The sequence below is a fragment of the Pezoporus flaviventris genome, unplaced genomic scaffold (genome assembly GCF_033815535.1).
Source record: "Pezoporus flaviventris isolate CSIRO_AGI_PZ_B2104156 unplaced genomic scaffold, CSIRO_AGI_Pfla_v1 ptg000029l, whole genome shotgun sequence".
In the NCBI taxonomy this organism is placed as follows: Eukaryota; Metazoa; Chordata; class Aves; order Psittaciformes; family Psittacidae; genus Pezoporus; species Pezoporus flaviventris.
Genome location: NW_026892577.1, coordinates 7493048 through 7509344, shown reverse-complemented (window position 1 = coordinate 7509344; position 16297 = coordinate 7493048). Strand labels below are relative to the sequence as shown.

Here is a 16297-nt window from a genome sequence, read left to right as displayed (position 1 = left end):
TTATGTTGCGTTTGATCACTCATACATGTTGAAGTAGATATAAAAATGAACAGTTTTTAGTCTTGTGATGCAAGGAAGGACCTTTTTAAGGTACTCTGGAAGCTAGTGTCTGAGTCCACTCCTCTTCGAGTGCAATTTTTAGCAGAAATTATCATCCTTTCCACAAGAATCACTTGCTATATGTTTTAATACATTTTTGCACAGTAGAAAACTAGCTTGAGAAACAACTGCAACATATGTTTAAGTGTGTTTCTTCTGTGAACTCAGAAAAGCAGAGAATCCAAAAGTTTTTCCACAAATGAAATATCCTCATTCATGTCTCTAGGTTCATGCATTAGCTGGAGCAGGTGGGATAGACAATCTCCTACTACTGGATCTGCAGAAGTTCAAGCCTTTCACACATGGTGTGGCAGCTGCTGGAGGTGGTGGGGTTAATATGGCTTCGCAACAGAAATGGAAAGTTGGGGAGCAAGAATTTGAAGCACTCATGCGGATGCTGGACAACCTGGTGAGAGCATGTTGATGGCATTGTCTGTATAGTCTCTGTAAGCTCTGAGTGTAGGGTTAGCTTCTGTAAAGCAAACAATTGTTTCTGGTTTCATTGTGAGTTTGAAAATGAAGACGTAGTAACTATTATTGTATATGAAATCTCCTTGGTTTAGGTCTTACTTTGTCACTGTATCTGACAGTAGTATTATGTCTTGATAAGAATTTATAATGTTTTGAACTTAAATTTTGTCCAACCCATCTCACAAACACATTTGCTCTTTATAGTAGCTTAACAGTAAAAATGTTTTAATGGCTACCTAGTAAATAGACTGAGCAGATTCCATTTATATTTTTTTATTCACTCTAATATTAGGGAATAAGAGGAAAACTTATTATTTGTTTGAAATATCCATTTCACTCCACTCTGAATTCTGGAACAGCCTTTGATACAAATAAGAGTGAAGGGTGTGGGAGAGTGTCATCAATGAGGATGTGCCATTTTTCAAGACAGATAAATGTCCTCATGAATGCTACCTAGGTCACAACCTGAGCAGGGCGTCATTTGGTGGTCATGCATTCACAAAGGTAGGAGGAAGGTGAAGTGCTAGTTGGGCCCTGTCCAGCTGCTGCTGTACTGTATTTTAAATGGGTCTCTTGAATGCCAATACTATGAATGAATGATGGGCAACACCACTAGCCTGTTCTCCGAAGAGCTCACTGGACCTCTAACGCATATAAGAGAAGCACACAAAGCTTCCATGACTTTTTTTGGATACCTTTTCCTGATTTTTTTATTTTTTTAAACATTCTTTCCTTTTTTTCTTCCTCCTCCATAGGGATACAGAACTGGCTATGCCTATAGGCAACCACTAGTCAGGGAAAAACCCAGACACAAGAGTGATGTGGAGATCCCAGCCACTGTGACTGCCTTTTCCTTTGAAGATGATACAGTCCCGCTTTCCCCCCTGAAATTCCTAGCACAGAGGCAACAAAGAGAAAAGACAAGATGGCTGAACTCTCCAAACACATACTTGAAAGTTAATGTGCCTGAGGAGTCCTGGAATGGGGAAACCAGTCCCAGGACTAAGATCACGGTAAGTAGATTTTTTTTTAGGGGGTCACATAGTTTTTGCAGTACTTGAAAGTAAATTACACATGGTTTATATGAAGAAATCTTTAACAGGATTAGCAAATAAGCGTATCCAGCAAATAAAAATAGGCGTTGGGGAGACTTAATGACGTTAGTACTAAAGGCTCCCTCTGTTTGGGGCAGGGGGGTTTAACTATTTGGAATAGTAACAGTTTATGATAAAACCTAATAATGATTTCCTTCTTGTTACTAGCTCTTATGATTCCTGAAGTAGAAAACAGTTTTTCTACCATATTTTTCTGTGCTATTAATTATCCACCAAACATAGTAAGGTTTTAAATCACCCGTGGGTTGTTCTGTTCTCTACAGATCTGAGATACAAGCTCTAATTCATCTCTAATTGCCCCTTTCCTGTTTGTGAGCCTACTGAAAACAGACTTTGAAGAGTCTGTTCATGCTCCTACTTTTAATGATGATCAAGATTTTTCCTCCTCCTTTGGCTCACCAAGATGCTTTCACTGTGTTTGCAGCATGGAGAGAGGTCGCTCTTTTGGGACTGTGAAGCATGTTTGTTGTCAGGTTACTCCCAGTTGCATAGTACAACTGTAAAAGCATCAGCTCCTCCTGCTGGCAGGCTAGTGAGCTTTTAAACTGAAGTTCGGGAGAAATGCCCTTAGCGACTGATTTAAACCCCTCCATTCTTAAGGAATGTATTTCACTGTTTACTGAAAGCAATCTTGACAGTACATGTTCAAGGCGATTTAAATCCTCTTGGCAAACGTACAGACCTGCAAGGAGTTGGGATTATTCTGTGGGTGGCATGTGGAATTGAGAATAAAGTCAGAAAGTCCTTTCTCTGTATCTCTTTTTTAACTCTAGGACAATGCTGAAAATTGTTCCTCCCCTTCATGCTGGTGTGTTTAGCTTTTTTTGGTTGTTTTTTTCTTTAAGTGGATGAAAGCTGATGACTCCTCCAAGACTAGTGGAGGAACACCAATCAAAATTGAAGATCCAAACCAATTTGTTCCTCTAAACACAAACCCGAGTGAAGTGCTGGAAAAGAGAAATAAGGTAAAAGTGTGATGAAATGAAAGTTATAATATTCCCAAATAAAATTATACGTTCAAGCAATGATCCAGCACAGCAGTAAAATAACATGTTCAAATGTTCTGGTTTTGCTAAGAAGTTTCTTACCTTTTTTTTGGCACTAACATGCATTTATTTAAATATCTGATATACATGAAATCCATAAATACATATGCTATATATATATAAGTTTTGAATGAAATAGTTTGATAAATGATAAGTATTAACTCTGGAAATGATAGATTGGGAATGGTAAGGCCTGCTATTTATCATTATATTTAGTGATTAATAGGTGTCAGCATGAATCAAATTGCTGTGTGTCATCTAGAGCACGATTCAGTCTCAGACTGTAATGTCACTCTGTTCGGTATTAATTTGCCTAGCAATTATTAAGGTGGAGCTTTTATGGTCCAGTCTGCTTCATAATGGCAGTAAAAAGACAAAATGGGAGATCTTTGTTGGACCTCTCTCTAAACACAAATATCTCACTGCTTTTCCCTTCCAGCACGTAAGACACTGACTGTCAGAATGGCCAAATACTCCACCCTAGACATAACTATATTAACAGATATTCAGGACACTTTCCATTTGATTACATGTTCTTTTCTTTCGTGGAAAGCACCATATCAATGTCTGTGGGGACTGAACTGGAGCTAGAAGGAGAAACTCCCTTCTTTAGAAGTGGAAAGGCGCCCACTAATCATCTGGAGATTAATAGTACAAGCCCCAGAAAACGATTTTTGGATTTATGCATGTCACTGTCTCATTAGATAGTTTATTCCTATTTTTTGCTATAGATTTTATTTTAATACAGTCTGTACTTGTATTTACATCTGATCTGTCAATCTCTTAAGCACTGACAATGTGAAACTAGGGCTGTTTATCTGGGGAGAATAGTGAGCTAGTCGCAAAAGGAAAACTTTACAAACCTTTATGACTGCAGAGATCTCTCTAGTAGCTTAACATGGGTCTTTTATGGGATGGAGAGGACAGGTTCAGAGACACACTGTTTCTTGGAGCTCATTTCTAAATATTGGCTTCCATGAAGTGCAGGAGCTGGGACGAGGGTGGATATCTGGGAGTACTCAAAGGACAAAACAACATATGCAGTGTATCCGGAGGTGGAAGAAGAGTTCCAAATTTATAGGTGCAGCAGCATACAGCTTGATCCTCCAGCCATTCACTGCAGCCTGTGTTACTGGCTTTGTGAAGGTGATGGGCATGGGATTTGATAAAGATAAATATCTGTTTCTAATCTGGTTTATTTTCTCTATATAGATACGGGAACAAAACCGATATGACCTAAAGACAGCAGGACCACAGTCTCAGCTGCTCGCTGGGATTGTTGTAGATAAAAAGCCAAGTCCGGTGAGTAAGACATAATTCATTGATTGACAAATGTTTGGGTTATTTAGCTGCCTGTCTTTTAAACATCAGTTGGGGCCATTTTCTTTCCAAATGCTTTGTTAGAACTGATTATTTCAGTGCCAGGTTCTGGATGCGTAATACACTTTATTCATGTTTCATTTCAAAGGCTTGAAATGTTAGTTTCAAATGGAGATATGCATGGTAAGTTTGCCTATTGTTAATATTAACGAAGTGGGACCCCTGCCTAAGACCATTTAAGCTAAAAAGGATGAACATTGCAATGCAGGGTGCCAAAAATCATCTTTTCATCAGTCTGTGCAAATTCTGCTAAAGGAAATAATACTCAGAATAACTGAATTTAAAAGGTGGGATGGGACCACATAGAAGGCAGCTTTCATTAGAAACGTTCTTCTCTTTGGGAGACCTGTCTGCACTAATCTCTTCTTGAATAGAATAGACTCACTTCCAAACAGTACAGACATGCCTAATAAGGCTATCTAACAAACTGCGATGAATTGTAATTGGAATTCTATAGATCTACGAGGTTTCCAACTGTCCATGAAATAGTACATCTGTTTCCTCATTTTGGTTTCCAGTATTCTTTTGCCATAACCCTGAGTTTGCTTATTTATTTCAGGCAAGAAGAATATTTTGTAAACGAGTATTCTTTCTTCCTCTCGGAAGAGCTCTTCCAGTTAGATTCCTAAACTGGTGAATGAGCAGTTACTTTCCTACAAAGAAAAATCCTAGAATTTGGGGCATTTGCCAAAAATATGAGAAACCTTATTTTTTAATCCCTCTTGCTAAAGGAGTTTTACTTCTCTGAAGGGTTTGTTAGTCCCTGAGGTGTAAGCTGTTGAGGCAGATCTCTACTTTAAATCTGTCCCCCTTGATACACAAAGCCCCCCACCCTCAAATATGATTGTTCTGCTGCAAAAGGATGGTGATTTAAAGCTCAGTACTTAATACTTATTGCTATGTGAATGTTTATTAAGTGGTTAGTTTTTGTCTGCATACGTCTTACGGTTTTCTTCTGTATTCCTTCTCAAGCTGGTGTCACCAAAATTTGGGAAAAAAAAAGAGACATTAACCACATACGTCCTGCTTGGTCATTTGCTGCTTTTGTGTTTTTCAACACATTTGTTAAATGTCATGATTTTCTCTTTCCCAGCCAATGCAATTTGAAGATGATGAGCATGCACCACCAGCACCACCCAACCCATTCAGCCGTCTCACAGAAAAGGAACTGGAAGAGTATAAGAAAACAGTTGAACGCAAGCAGCAGGGGTTGGAAGGTCAGTAGTGTGTTTTTAAGTGTTGAGATTGAATGAGTTAATTTTTACTGTGTAATTATTAGTTATTAGTATGTACCATTGACAGCTACTTTGAACTAATCATTCTTTGAGACAACAGATTTGTTTTGTTAAATATTGGTTTGGGGTTTGTTTTTTTTTCTTCACGTTGGTTGGTGCTAACATTAAAGCAATGGAAGGTTTACACGGAAATGGGGTTGATAAAACCACACTAACATAATGACTTCTTTTGTCAGAATCATAGAATAACTTAGGCTGGAAGAGCCCATGAAGTTCATCTTAGTCCAACTTCCTCCTCAAAGTTGCTATCAAAGTTAGATCAAGTAGTTCAGGTCTGTGCCCAGCTGAGCAAAATTTTACTGAGATGTTTTGTCTTGGGTTTTTTAGTTTTAATTCTATTCTCCCAATGTGCAGACTCATTTACTTTCACTTTTTACATCTTCCAATACTACTGTTGCACAGGGAATTACTAATTCAGGGTTGATTTTCATATATATATATTTTATTAAACAATAACACTTACTATACATTCTTCTCCACTAATATTGTGTAATAAAACTATGTTACTATATACCACATTCAGGGCATAGTGTAATAACTTACTGTAACAGCAAACTGTGTGACTTAACAGATAAAACAGCTGCTACTTGAAATGCAACCCTGCCAATCTTTTTAATGTTTTCTATTAAAGAACTAACATATAATGATTGTTAGCAGATAAATGTGTAAGTCTGTAATTCTGTGGAGTTTAAAGTGTGTACTGTAACTTCTTGATGTTGTCAGCATGAACAACACAATGCAGAGCTGTAAATCCTGTAGCACTAGCACTGACATTCTTGCTTGATTTTTACTTTGCATGGCTACTAATTCAAATCTTGTCCTGCAGATGCGGAACAGGAATTATTCTCAGATGACGGTTCATCTGTGTCACAAATTCAGTCACAAACTCAATCCCCGCAAAATATCCCAGAAAAATTAGAAGGTATTCCATGCAATTTCTGTACAATGCCAATGGCTCTGATAACCTGAGTCATCCACTCTTCTGCTGCATTCTTACACTTGCATGAAGCCAATTGAGCTAAAAAGAGCCCACTTCTGTCAAGTCTGGGTGGGACTCTGTCCAGAAAACTGTGTTTCTCAGTTCTTTCCTGATGCTTAGTTGTGGCAAACAGAAACCAACACAGGTCTAAGTTTCAACTTAGATATTAATAAGGTGGAGGGAATCGATTCTATTTTTATTTTACTGGAAGTGTTAAGATAAGGATTTTTTGCCTAAGACTTTTCCAGCAAAGTCTAAGAAGGCATTTTGAAAGGCTAGCTCTTCAAGAACACCTGTATGGAATGGCTGCATTTTCATAAAGTAGTCTCTTGCAGTGAAGTGGAATTCTGAATGTGCTTGAGACTACATGTATATGCTATATATGCAGACTGTATTTGTATATACTCTCTATAGCTTGAGCTGTACGTATACCTGCCAAAGATAAGATTAGTTTTTTCACCCTGTTTTCCTTTAATGACCCTTTCAAAGTATTGTCTGCATACAACAAGTGAAAGTGTGGATAAAGGGGAAAAAAACACATCTAAGCACTTCGGGTTTCATTCCTTGGATCACAGTCCAGACTCACAGGCTTTGTTTCAATACTGGGGTTTTCTGCATGATAGTGTACAGAAATAATTGCAAAATTGTCTGTTCCTTCAGAAAACCATGAAGATCTCTACACCCAGAATGCTAACCTAATATCTGTGGAGCTGCCAGTTGTGGTGGTGAACGGCAAGGAAGATGCACATGACATGGAAGAAGATCTCACCAAGAGGGTCAGTCAGCTAACCACTAGTACTGTGGAGAGCGTGGAGATCACAATTAAAAGTTCTGAAAAGATAGAAGAGGCCCTGTCCCCTGAAGGGTCACCTTCCAAATCCCCTTCAAAGAAGAAGAAGAAATTCCGCACTCCTTCTTTCCTGAAAAAGAGCAAAAAGAAGGAGAAGGTAGAAGCGTAAGTGCAGTTCCGTTGCGAGGAGACATTGCACATTTTAAATGTTTAAGTTGACCATTAACAGCGTAGTGTTAGGGGTGTGCAGTAACTGGACTTTTAACCTAAACAAAAAGGAACTGGAAGAGGTTTTGCTTTAAGAAAACCAACTAAACAAACAAAAAAAAACAAAGAAACCCTTTCATGGTAATTGAAAGTTAGTTCATCTCTCTCTTAACTGTGTCCAAAGTTGCTATGAGGATTGGAAACATCCATTAGTTTCATATAGAACTACACTGGCAGGTGCTCAGTTCCCATCATAGCAAGATCAAATACCATCACAGTATGCGGCAGCAAGTTATGCTTGGAGTATTTTGCAGACCTTAAAATGATCAGTACAGCTAAAGTCTTCATTAAAGTTGCTGTTGAGTGATCATAGGACTTTTCAAAACTGCTGTCTCATTTGGTAACCAGCTCATACATTTTTGTATTGTGATTTTGACCATATATTTGGTTTCTGTACCCCTGTTTGAGCGGGTGCGTATTAACAGCACACCTTTAAATCTTTTTTAAGATTAGATCATATAGGACTATTATACACTGGCACATAATATTAGGGAAAAAACTGTGTAAGAGAAAGTTTATTTGGAATTATACAAAATGTCTAAAGAATTCCATTCTTCAATAACTTTTTTGCCAAATATTTCATTTTAGTGAAATATAATTTTTGAAGACTTCTTTTTTATTCTATCAGTTGGGGGAAGGACACCCTTATTTTTCGAGAAGGGGGGGTTTTATACACTTAACATTGATAATTTAGTTTAACTGGCAAAACAAAAAGAAGATTTTATATGTTCAAATGTTTGTATACCACTCAGTATAAAGGTATTATAAGCATGTGAACCAAGCATTTAATAGTAGAGTGTATTTAAGAATGCTTGGGTTAGAGTATACTTAAATATAATTCAGGAATCCAGGGACTTAGGAATCAGAAAATAAAAGCATATAAAACTGAACTGGATTCACGTTTAAAAACTACTTGTGGGTTGTTTTATTTTTCTCTCATGGTATTGCTAATGAATGAAGAAAAATAATCTCTTAACAAAACCAAATGAAGGAAACAAAACTGTTAAAAGGGAAAGTGAAATAGTAAGAAAATAGGAAGAGACAAAAGAAAGTAAAAGTTTGGTGATTATTTTTTTTAAATATATGCTATGGATTGTGGGATATTTTTATTAAATCAGCAAAGTGACATTTCCATATTAGACGTTTGAAATCATTTGTATGGATTCATGCGGAGTGCAACACTTTGGGTTTCTTCTTCGCTTTCATTTGAATTGTAAAAGGGTCTCATGAATCCGTGTTGTCCTTTGGGTGAACCCAGAGCAAACCAGAGCCTAGTGCCATGGGTAAGGGTGGTACTGCCACTTACTCATTTTTACTGATGTTGTCATTTTAGTACTTTTACTGTATTGTAAATACAAACTAAACATAGAAATTAACATAGGGTTTTCTTCGCTGTGTCAAATGTCTGTAAATCAGCCATCGCAATAGGAAGTACATTTTAAAGATCCATGTGATTCCCAAACTGCTGGTTGAAATATTATACCATATATAATTGTTAAATATGGCTGGAGAGTGGTTTGGCATGCACAAATGTTGATTATAGCATGTTTGGGGGCTGGTTAGCTTTGACCGTGTAAGTGTGATAACGCAATGTTGGAATGGATCCTGGAAACAATTTTCTAGCTATCACTAAATACTGGAATCAGTGTTTTTAATCATAGTGGAAACTTTCAGTTGCTTAACTTTTGGGTTTTGTTTCTTTTTACGTTCTACATTACTCGTGTTGTATTACACCAGGTGTAGAAACAGTAACCTGTGAACGACGCTTTTCATAACTTTTTTAAGAATATATCTTAAATGAATGCAATGTGCATAAATATTTTTTAAAATGCAACCCGTGAACTATTTGCACCTTTTGCTAATGCCTCTATTTCCTTGCTTTGGCATAAAGAATGAGCCAGCCAACTCTTGTGTCCTGTGGAAAATATATAAATGTTATCGGAAATTGCTCATAGATGTAATGCTAATTAATGTTAAATCACAAATAAACAGTATTTTAAATAGATGGGTTGTGCAGAGCGGCCTTTTGTTCCTGCAGCACTCCCACATCGCTCACTTGTTTAAAAGATGCTTTGATTATGCACGTGACTCCTTGAGAGCTTATCCTGAAGGTGGCTTCTTTCTTGTGCTTGTTCTGAAAGCCGTGCAAGAAACCAGTCTGACTGTATTAGAGAGTGGTTGTTTTCTCTGTCACAGCTCCTGGAGATGAAAGGGGACAGGCCCGTGGTAAAACAACACCATGCTGTCAGGCAGCAGGGTTGAACCCGAAACCCAGTGAGTGTGTGCTGCGGGCTTTCTTCTCCCAGAGCACACTGACCTGTCTGCTTGGTCTCACTGCGCAGCATGGGTTTAGGTGTGACAGCCCAAGACGCAGCACTGGGGTGGTTTAAGTGCTGTCAGTACAGAGCAGGGAGATTGCTTGTGGAAATCACCATTTTTTTTCACTTTATTAATGAAAACAAAGTTTTTTTCTGTCGGGGAGGTTTCTAATGCAAAGTTACTTGAAGACATCTGTGTCGTGCCCTGCCAGCATATGGTATACCTTGGACTCGCAGAGGCTGCAGTGTTGTGTTTGTATAGCTGCATCAACTGTGTGAAATGTCTGTAAGGAATTCAACACATATTTATTTTCATTGTCCTTCCACAAATCAGCCTTTTTGTGCCCGTTGACAAGAAAGTAAAACTCCAGCCCCCCGAGCCTGTGGCGGTTTCATGAGCACAGTCCCTGCGTGAGACATTCATTTTGATTCAGCATCTTAAATAAACCAAGATTCAGACTGTATCTTACTATTGTTTGTCTCCAGGAGCATCCACGCTCTGTTTCGTGCTGCACTAACTTGAAAGCAGACACTATCAAAACAGAGGAGCTAAAGCTGTGTTACACCAAGTGCATCTGTAGTTTTCTTCTTTGAACTCTCTCTATTCCTATGAGTCCATGAACCACAACAGACCCTTCATTTTTACTTAGATCTGACTCTCACAGTGTTACACGAAGGATCTGAGACTCTGCAAGCCAACGCATGGAAATGATGTTCCTAACAGGCATAACATATATAAAGGCTTAAATCTTGGGAAGTAGGAGCACTTGGAAAGATGAGCTTCAGAACAGGTCATTGACATGATAGGAAGTAATTAGTACCATCAGGATGCTTAACCCAAGAAACAGCAATACAGAGAAGCAGCAGGGTATGCTATGGGGAATTACGTGCAAGCTGCCATCTGAGAACTTTATAAAGGAAGACAAAGGGTTTATAAGGCTGTGTATCTTTCTAGCCCACTTTTGTCTACATATGGCCATGCTAAAATCTGCATTGTGACCTGGGTGATCACCTGCTGACTTCTCTTACAGACTGTGAAAACCTGTTCTGGAGATAAAGGTTACATGGCAAACCAGATTGGGCTTGATCTGCAAAAGTTGCCCAAAGGGGTGTACTTTAGATACTTGAGCCTGATCTAAAGTATCGGGCCTCTATCACAAGGAGGCATGATAATGTCATGGTGAAGGCTGTAATAGGCCATTTGGACCAGTGTTTTCCTGTCTCGCCAGTTGAGTTATTGTAAAGTGCTGAGCGTGTAGGATAAATCCTTGTAGGAGTTGAGGATTTTCTATTCTCTGGATGTCCCGTTTGCAAAACCGTTGAGTTTTCGCTGTTCCACCCTGTGGAAACTTCTCAAATACAATGTACTGCTAAGAAACCAAGGGCAGGGAGACAGAGCCACCGAGTCCCACACTGGGCATGTGGATCTGGTGGGAACTTCTGGCACGAGCACTGATAATGTTCCTCCCCTTTCCTGCACACTGGTGGGGAAATGCATCCCCCCTCCCACAGGGTTGATGTGTGGGTCCGTGTTTGTTCCTTTGGTTATCCAGGATGTTAAATGAGGTGGAGGGCTCATAGAAAAGCACTAATGAGAAGTTGCCTGGTACTGTCTATGCGGCTGCTCTGTGGGCACTGCCACCTGAGTGGCTTATGTGGCACAAGCAGCTTGGTGAGGATGCCAGGAGGGTGTCTGGTGGGGATTTTAGCTGTTGCAGAGCCTGTGTAAACTCCTACATTTAGAGACTTGCAGATTGGCCAAATTTGCACAGACTCTTTGAGGAATAGTAGAAAGCCCACCCCTAATATTAAGGCTTCTCAGCTCTTTGCCACAATCCCAGTTGCAAAGTCAGCAGCAATTCAGGTTTCTAAGAGAGAAGATTGCCAGAATTTAATGTGGAGAAACCTGTCTTTTCCTGCAGGCCTGTTCTTTGGAAGCTTTACGTGTTACCTGTGCCAGCAGGACCTGCAAGCGCACCCAAGCAGTTTGCACTTGGAGCAGAACACAGCATGGACAGTTTCAGTCAAGTCTGATCACCTTGTGAGCAAATAAAGCGAAGTCTGAAGATGAGAGCTGGAGAGCAAACGAGTTCACTGTGAAATCGTGGTTTAGAATCCCAAACGCAGCCTTTGAACGGTGAAACCTCAGGCGGCCTTTAGATGGCATCAAACTCTAACGTTTGCTGCCTTCGCTCCCTGCAGCCGGAAAGCCATTAACAAAGAGCTCTCAAAGAAAGTGTTTCGGTGGAGATTCTGTGGGCTTTATTCCAGTTCCAGCGGAACGAGATGAAAGCAGACATCTGGCTGCTGGGCTCGCTTTCGGTACTGGTTCATTTCAAAACCCAGCAATGGAGCAGGCGAGACTCTGCTCCCCTCAGTCCTCCCGTGCTTTCTCAGCTAGTGAAGGATGTTTTGAAGGGGGTTTTGCACTTATAAACTCTCTCCAGAGAGCAGAATTCCCTCATGTTCAGTATTCCCTCCCTAGCAACCTCACCCATCGACTGAGGGCTCTCGGCATTTCTGGATGGTTGGGGCAGAAGTGATGGGAGACCCTGTGGAAGGTGTGCAGTGGGACAGGGCTCAGAAGCCACAGAGCTTCGGGTGTCTGGGGCTGGGGCAGAGCCTCGCTGAGCTCCTCCTTAGGTGAGTGGTATCTGAACCACAGAATCCCAGACTGGTTTGGGTCAGAAGGGACCTTAAAGCTCATCCAGCTCCAGCTCCCTGCCACAGGCAGGGCACCTTCCATTAGACCAGGTTGCTCCAAGCCCCGTCCAACCTGGCCTTGAACACTGCCAGAGATGGAGCAGTCCCAAGGCCGTTGGTGAGGTGACCCAACACCACACATGATGGGCACCGCCAGCCCTTTGTGCTGAAACCAAACCCGTGAAAACCCACTGGATGCAGGCGTGCTCCCTGCCCAACCCTGCCCCGCGCGGGTTTCACCCAGCACGGTCAGAGCAAAGCCATAAAGGAGAAGGTGCCTGTTTTGCACCGCCTGCCCCAGCTGCCGTGCAGATTGCAGCTGTTTGTGCCAGGCACGTTGGAATGGAGAACCAGGAGTCATGGAAGGCACACCTCTGGGAAGATCTACACTGAAGGAAGTAGTTTTAAACCATCGGGAAACGCGCTGCTGTGGAGGAACCACACCAGTTCTGGAGGTTGTGCTGACTTCCCGTAGCTCTTTACAAGGGAATGGCAAGGGAACGGCGTGCTTTGCCACTGCCAACCCACTTGTGTCTTCTTGCCCTTCAGCAGGCAAATTCTGACGAAGCCATCTTGTTCCCTGTCTCTGAACTGTGCGCTGTTGGAGGCTGAGGGCAGGGTCTCAGGCAGCATCACTGTGCGCTCACCCTGCTTTTATGCATTTCTCCAAGTGTCCTCCCTTCACCTTTGTAGGAAATGGGATATTGGGCGAGTTGGCGCTTCATTCTCATCTGTTATAGCCGGTTTTCTCTATTAGTCAGTCTTGAGAAGGGAGAGTCAGCTGCTTGTGCTGTAACTGCTGTGCATGGAAAATCAGAGAAAGGGGAGAAAAGGGAGAGAATGGAGATAGATAAATGTTATTTTTAATATATTATAGAGAGATTATATTATATACTATTCTATCTCTCATATATGATGGTCAAAGGGACAGATGCTCTAAATTGTCTCCAAGAGAGGAAAAGACATTGACTTCTATAAAGTGTAAGCTGTTGTCAGTGCTTCTTACTGGGGATCTGCCTGTAAATGAAGTGCATAAAGGAAAATCAACAGCTGAAAGCAGCCAGAGCACGTTTCACAGAGCTTCCTTTTCAGTCTCTCTTGCCTGACTTTCCCAGTTTCTCCTTCCTATCCCCGGTCAACGTTTGCACTGGGGAGAGAAAACCAAATGCTTGAGCTCACATGAAACAGATGCTGACCTTCCCCCCTCGAGGATCTTATGCTTTGGGGTGACATTAGTGCATCCCTATTACGCAGGTCCTCAGCTTTCACCTCCAAACCAAGCTGTGCCATGCCACAGACCTGGTGCTGCGGGATGAACAGGGAATCATGCAGCATTATCCTGGCAGAGCCCCTGGCTGTATTTCACACAGGGTCTGACCACGGGGTCACTGTCACAGCCTGTGAAGATGCATCACCCAGAGGTGGGCCATGCTCCTTGTTTTGGAGGGCTTTGGGAGCAGGGGAAGCAGACTGTTGGGATGAGCACCTCACCTGGAAATGTTTGCTGTAACTGCTGACACCAGCACACAGGGAAGGGGATGTCCCCTCCTGGCTTTGTGTCCTTGTCTCCCTACCTGTGGAGGCAGTGTTTCCTGTCAGTCCCAGGTGGGATGTCAGATGGAGGCGAGTAACTGATTTGAGATGTTTCATCCCAGCTGCGCCAGAGCTGCCCAGCCCCTCACCTCCACTGACCAGAGGACTGAGGGGCTGCTGATGGCCCTTCCCAGGGCTCACTGTCTCTCCAGAGAGAGACAAGCAGAATCCACCAGTGCCAAAGGATCCTGCACCTTTCTGTCTTGCCTGCTTCAGTGCCATGGTTTCCAGGTGCCTTTCCTTTTGCATTTGCAGCAGTACTTTGGTACAACTGCATGTCAATGGATGTAGCTTTTGCAACGTTTTCATGTGCAAATGTTATTTGCAAACCCAAAGCTTGTCCCCTGCACTATCGGGGTGCTGAGCAGCCCAGCTCTGCAGGGGATAACTGAAACGCTCTGGGCAGCAGTGCTGTTCTGGGCATGGCTCTGAGCAGGAACCTCGTGCTGGTTGTGACCTTCGGCATGTCGGCTGCTCTCTGCCCTCCTCGCCAGGCACAGCACTCATCCCTCTGCTCCCAAAGGTACAGAAAGTGCAAACATCGCCTGAACTGAGGCACTTGGCTCAATGGCCTGGTTTTACTCAACGGGCTGAGCATGTTTGTGTGCTATAGAGAGCTGCAGAAGAGCAAGCGTTCAGCCCTCAGCTTGATGCATCAGGAGCTAAATGACTCCTGAGCTGCAGGGGGAAAGCAGCCCCCAAACCCAGCAGCATGGCAACCAGATTGATCACCTTGCAGGGATCAGTGTCCCGGTGAACATCCTGGCACCTGAGCCCTTTCCCTCTCTTCCATGCTCCTGCGGGGATGGGAAAGGGGAGGTTGCTGTGAGTGGCTGACCTGTATCCACGGTGTTGAGGGCAGTTAACTGACCTTAATGAACACAGCCCTTCAGGGTCTCTGAGTGCTAATGGTGATGCAGGGACCTGACCCAGCACTAGCTGGCCCTAGGGCTTGGGGACACTTGAAGTCCCAGTGGCCAAGATGCAGTGAAGCAGGGGACATTACCCCCTTCCTTTCCCCTCTGTCCCACAGCTGAGGAACAGAGGTGCTGCAGACTTGCAAACCCCATCAAACCTGTACGAACCCAGCCCCAAGCTGTGCCTGCCGGTGCAGGGAGCTTGCAGGGAGGACAAACACAGCCCAGCCCCTATTGGCTGGGTGTTGTGGGGTGCAGATGGGGTGTACCTGGGCACGTGCTGCACTGGGGCAGCTGGAGATGCTCCAGAGGACCAGAACCTCATTATATCCTGAGTTACAGCTTTGTTGGGTGCCAAAAGTGACCTACAGGAGCTGTTGTGAATACACTGCAGTCGCTGTGGTTTATACACAGCCCTTTGCCCTTGGATGTCGGACACTTCCAACCTCAATTCTTCTTTACGTGGATGAAGAAGATGGAGAAGTTGTCAGTCAAGTCCACTCAGCAGAAAGGGAACACAGGTCAGTAACTCCCTTCCCAAATATCATCCACCAGTTTCTTATAACAGTGACTTTAAGCATCCTTCCCTCTCTAGTGGGCAGTAGCAGGGTGTTTTCAGCTCTTTCCACCTGCCTAGACAACCCAAACACCAATACCTATAATTACACATATTACGTATATTGGTATATACATATTATACATGCTAATTATATCTACAGAGACATTAAATAATTGACCCTGCCTGGCTTCAGTTTTACTTTAAAGTTGGCAGGAGTCAATATTCAACCAGCACTAGGAATATGCTGTATAAATAAGCAGAGTTTATTTAGATTTATTCAACAGTGTTTACATATAATAAGTTCATCCATTTAAGCACTGATTTCCTGGCTGGCACATCACCTACCTGGGATCATTCAGCTGGAGCAGCTGGTCCTTCCTGGGTTTAATGGGGCCAACTTCACAAATGACTTGGAAGAGGCACATTGGCACATTTCGCTCTGCCATTGTCTGTGTAATGTGAGAGTGTTTGGGTATTGGAGTGATTTTGTTATAAGCAGATGTTATCATGGAACCATAGAAGAGTTAGGGTTGGAAAGGACCTTAAGATCATCCAGTTCCAACCCCCCTGCCATGGGCAGGGACACCTCACACTAAACCATGTTACCCAAGGCTCTGTCCAACCTGGCCTTGAACACTGCCAGGGATGGAGCATTCGCAGCTTCCCTGGGCAACCCATTCCAGTGCCTCACCACCCTTACAGTAAAGAACTTCTTCCTTATATCCAATCTAAACCTCCCCTGTGTAAGTTTTAACCCACCATCAC

The 16297-nt window shown here is 42.4% G+C and overlaps 1 protein-coding gene across 5 annotated transcripts in view; it reads left to right on the top strand.

Moving 5' to 3' along the window:
- ADD3 (adducin 3) overlaps positions 1-9447 on the top strand; it is a 100953-nt gene extending 91506 nt beyond the window's left edge. For 4 of the 5 annotated variants that reach the window (XM_061458798.1, XM_061458801.1, XM_061458802.1 and 1 more), the window contains 7 exons: positions 326-508; positions 1326-1583; positions 2531-2650; positions 3944-4033; positions 5205-5328; positions 6233-6328; positions 7046-9447. In XM_061458798.1, the coding sequence (XP_061314782.1) occupies positions 326-508; positions 1326-1583; positions 2531-2650; positions 3944-4033; positions 5205-5328; positions 6233-6328; positions 7046-7344 (1170 nt within the window). In that variant the 3' untranslated portion in view covers positions 7345-9447. The remainder of the gene's footprint in view (positions 1-325; positions 509-1325; positions 1584-2530; positions 2651-3943; positions 4034-5204; positions 5329-6232; positions 6329-7045) is intronic. The other variant, XM_061458803.1, reaches the window with a different exon arrangement.
- The last annotated feature ends 6850 nt before the right edge of the window (positions 9448-16297 follow it).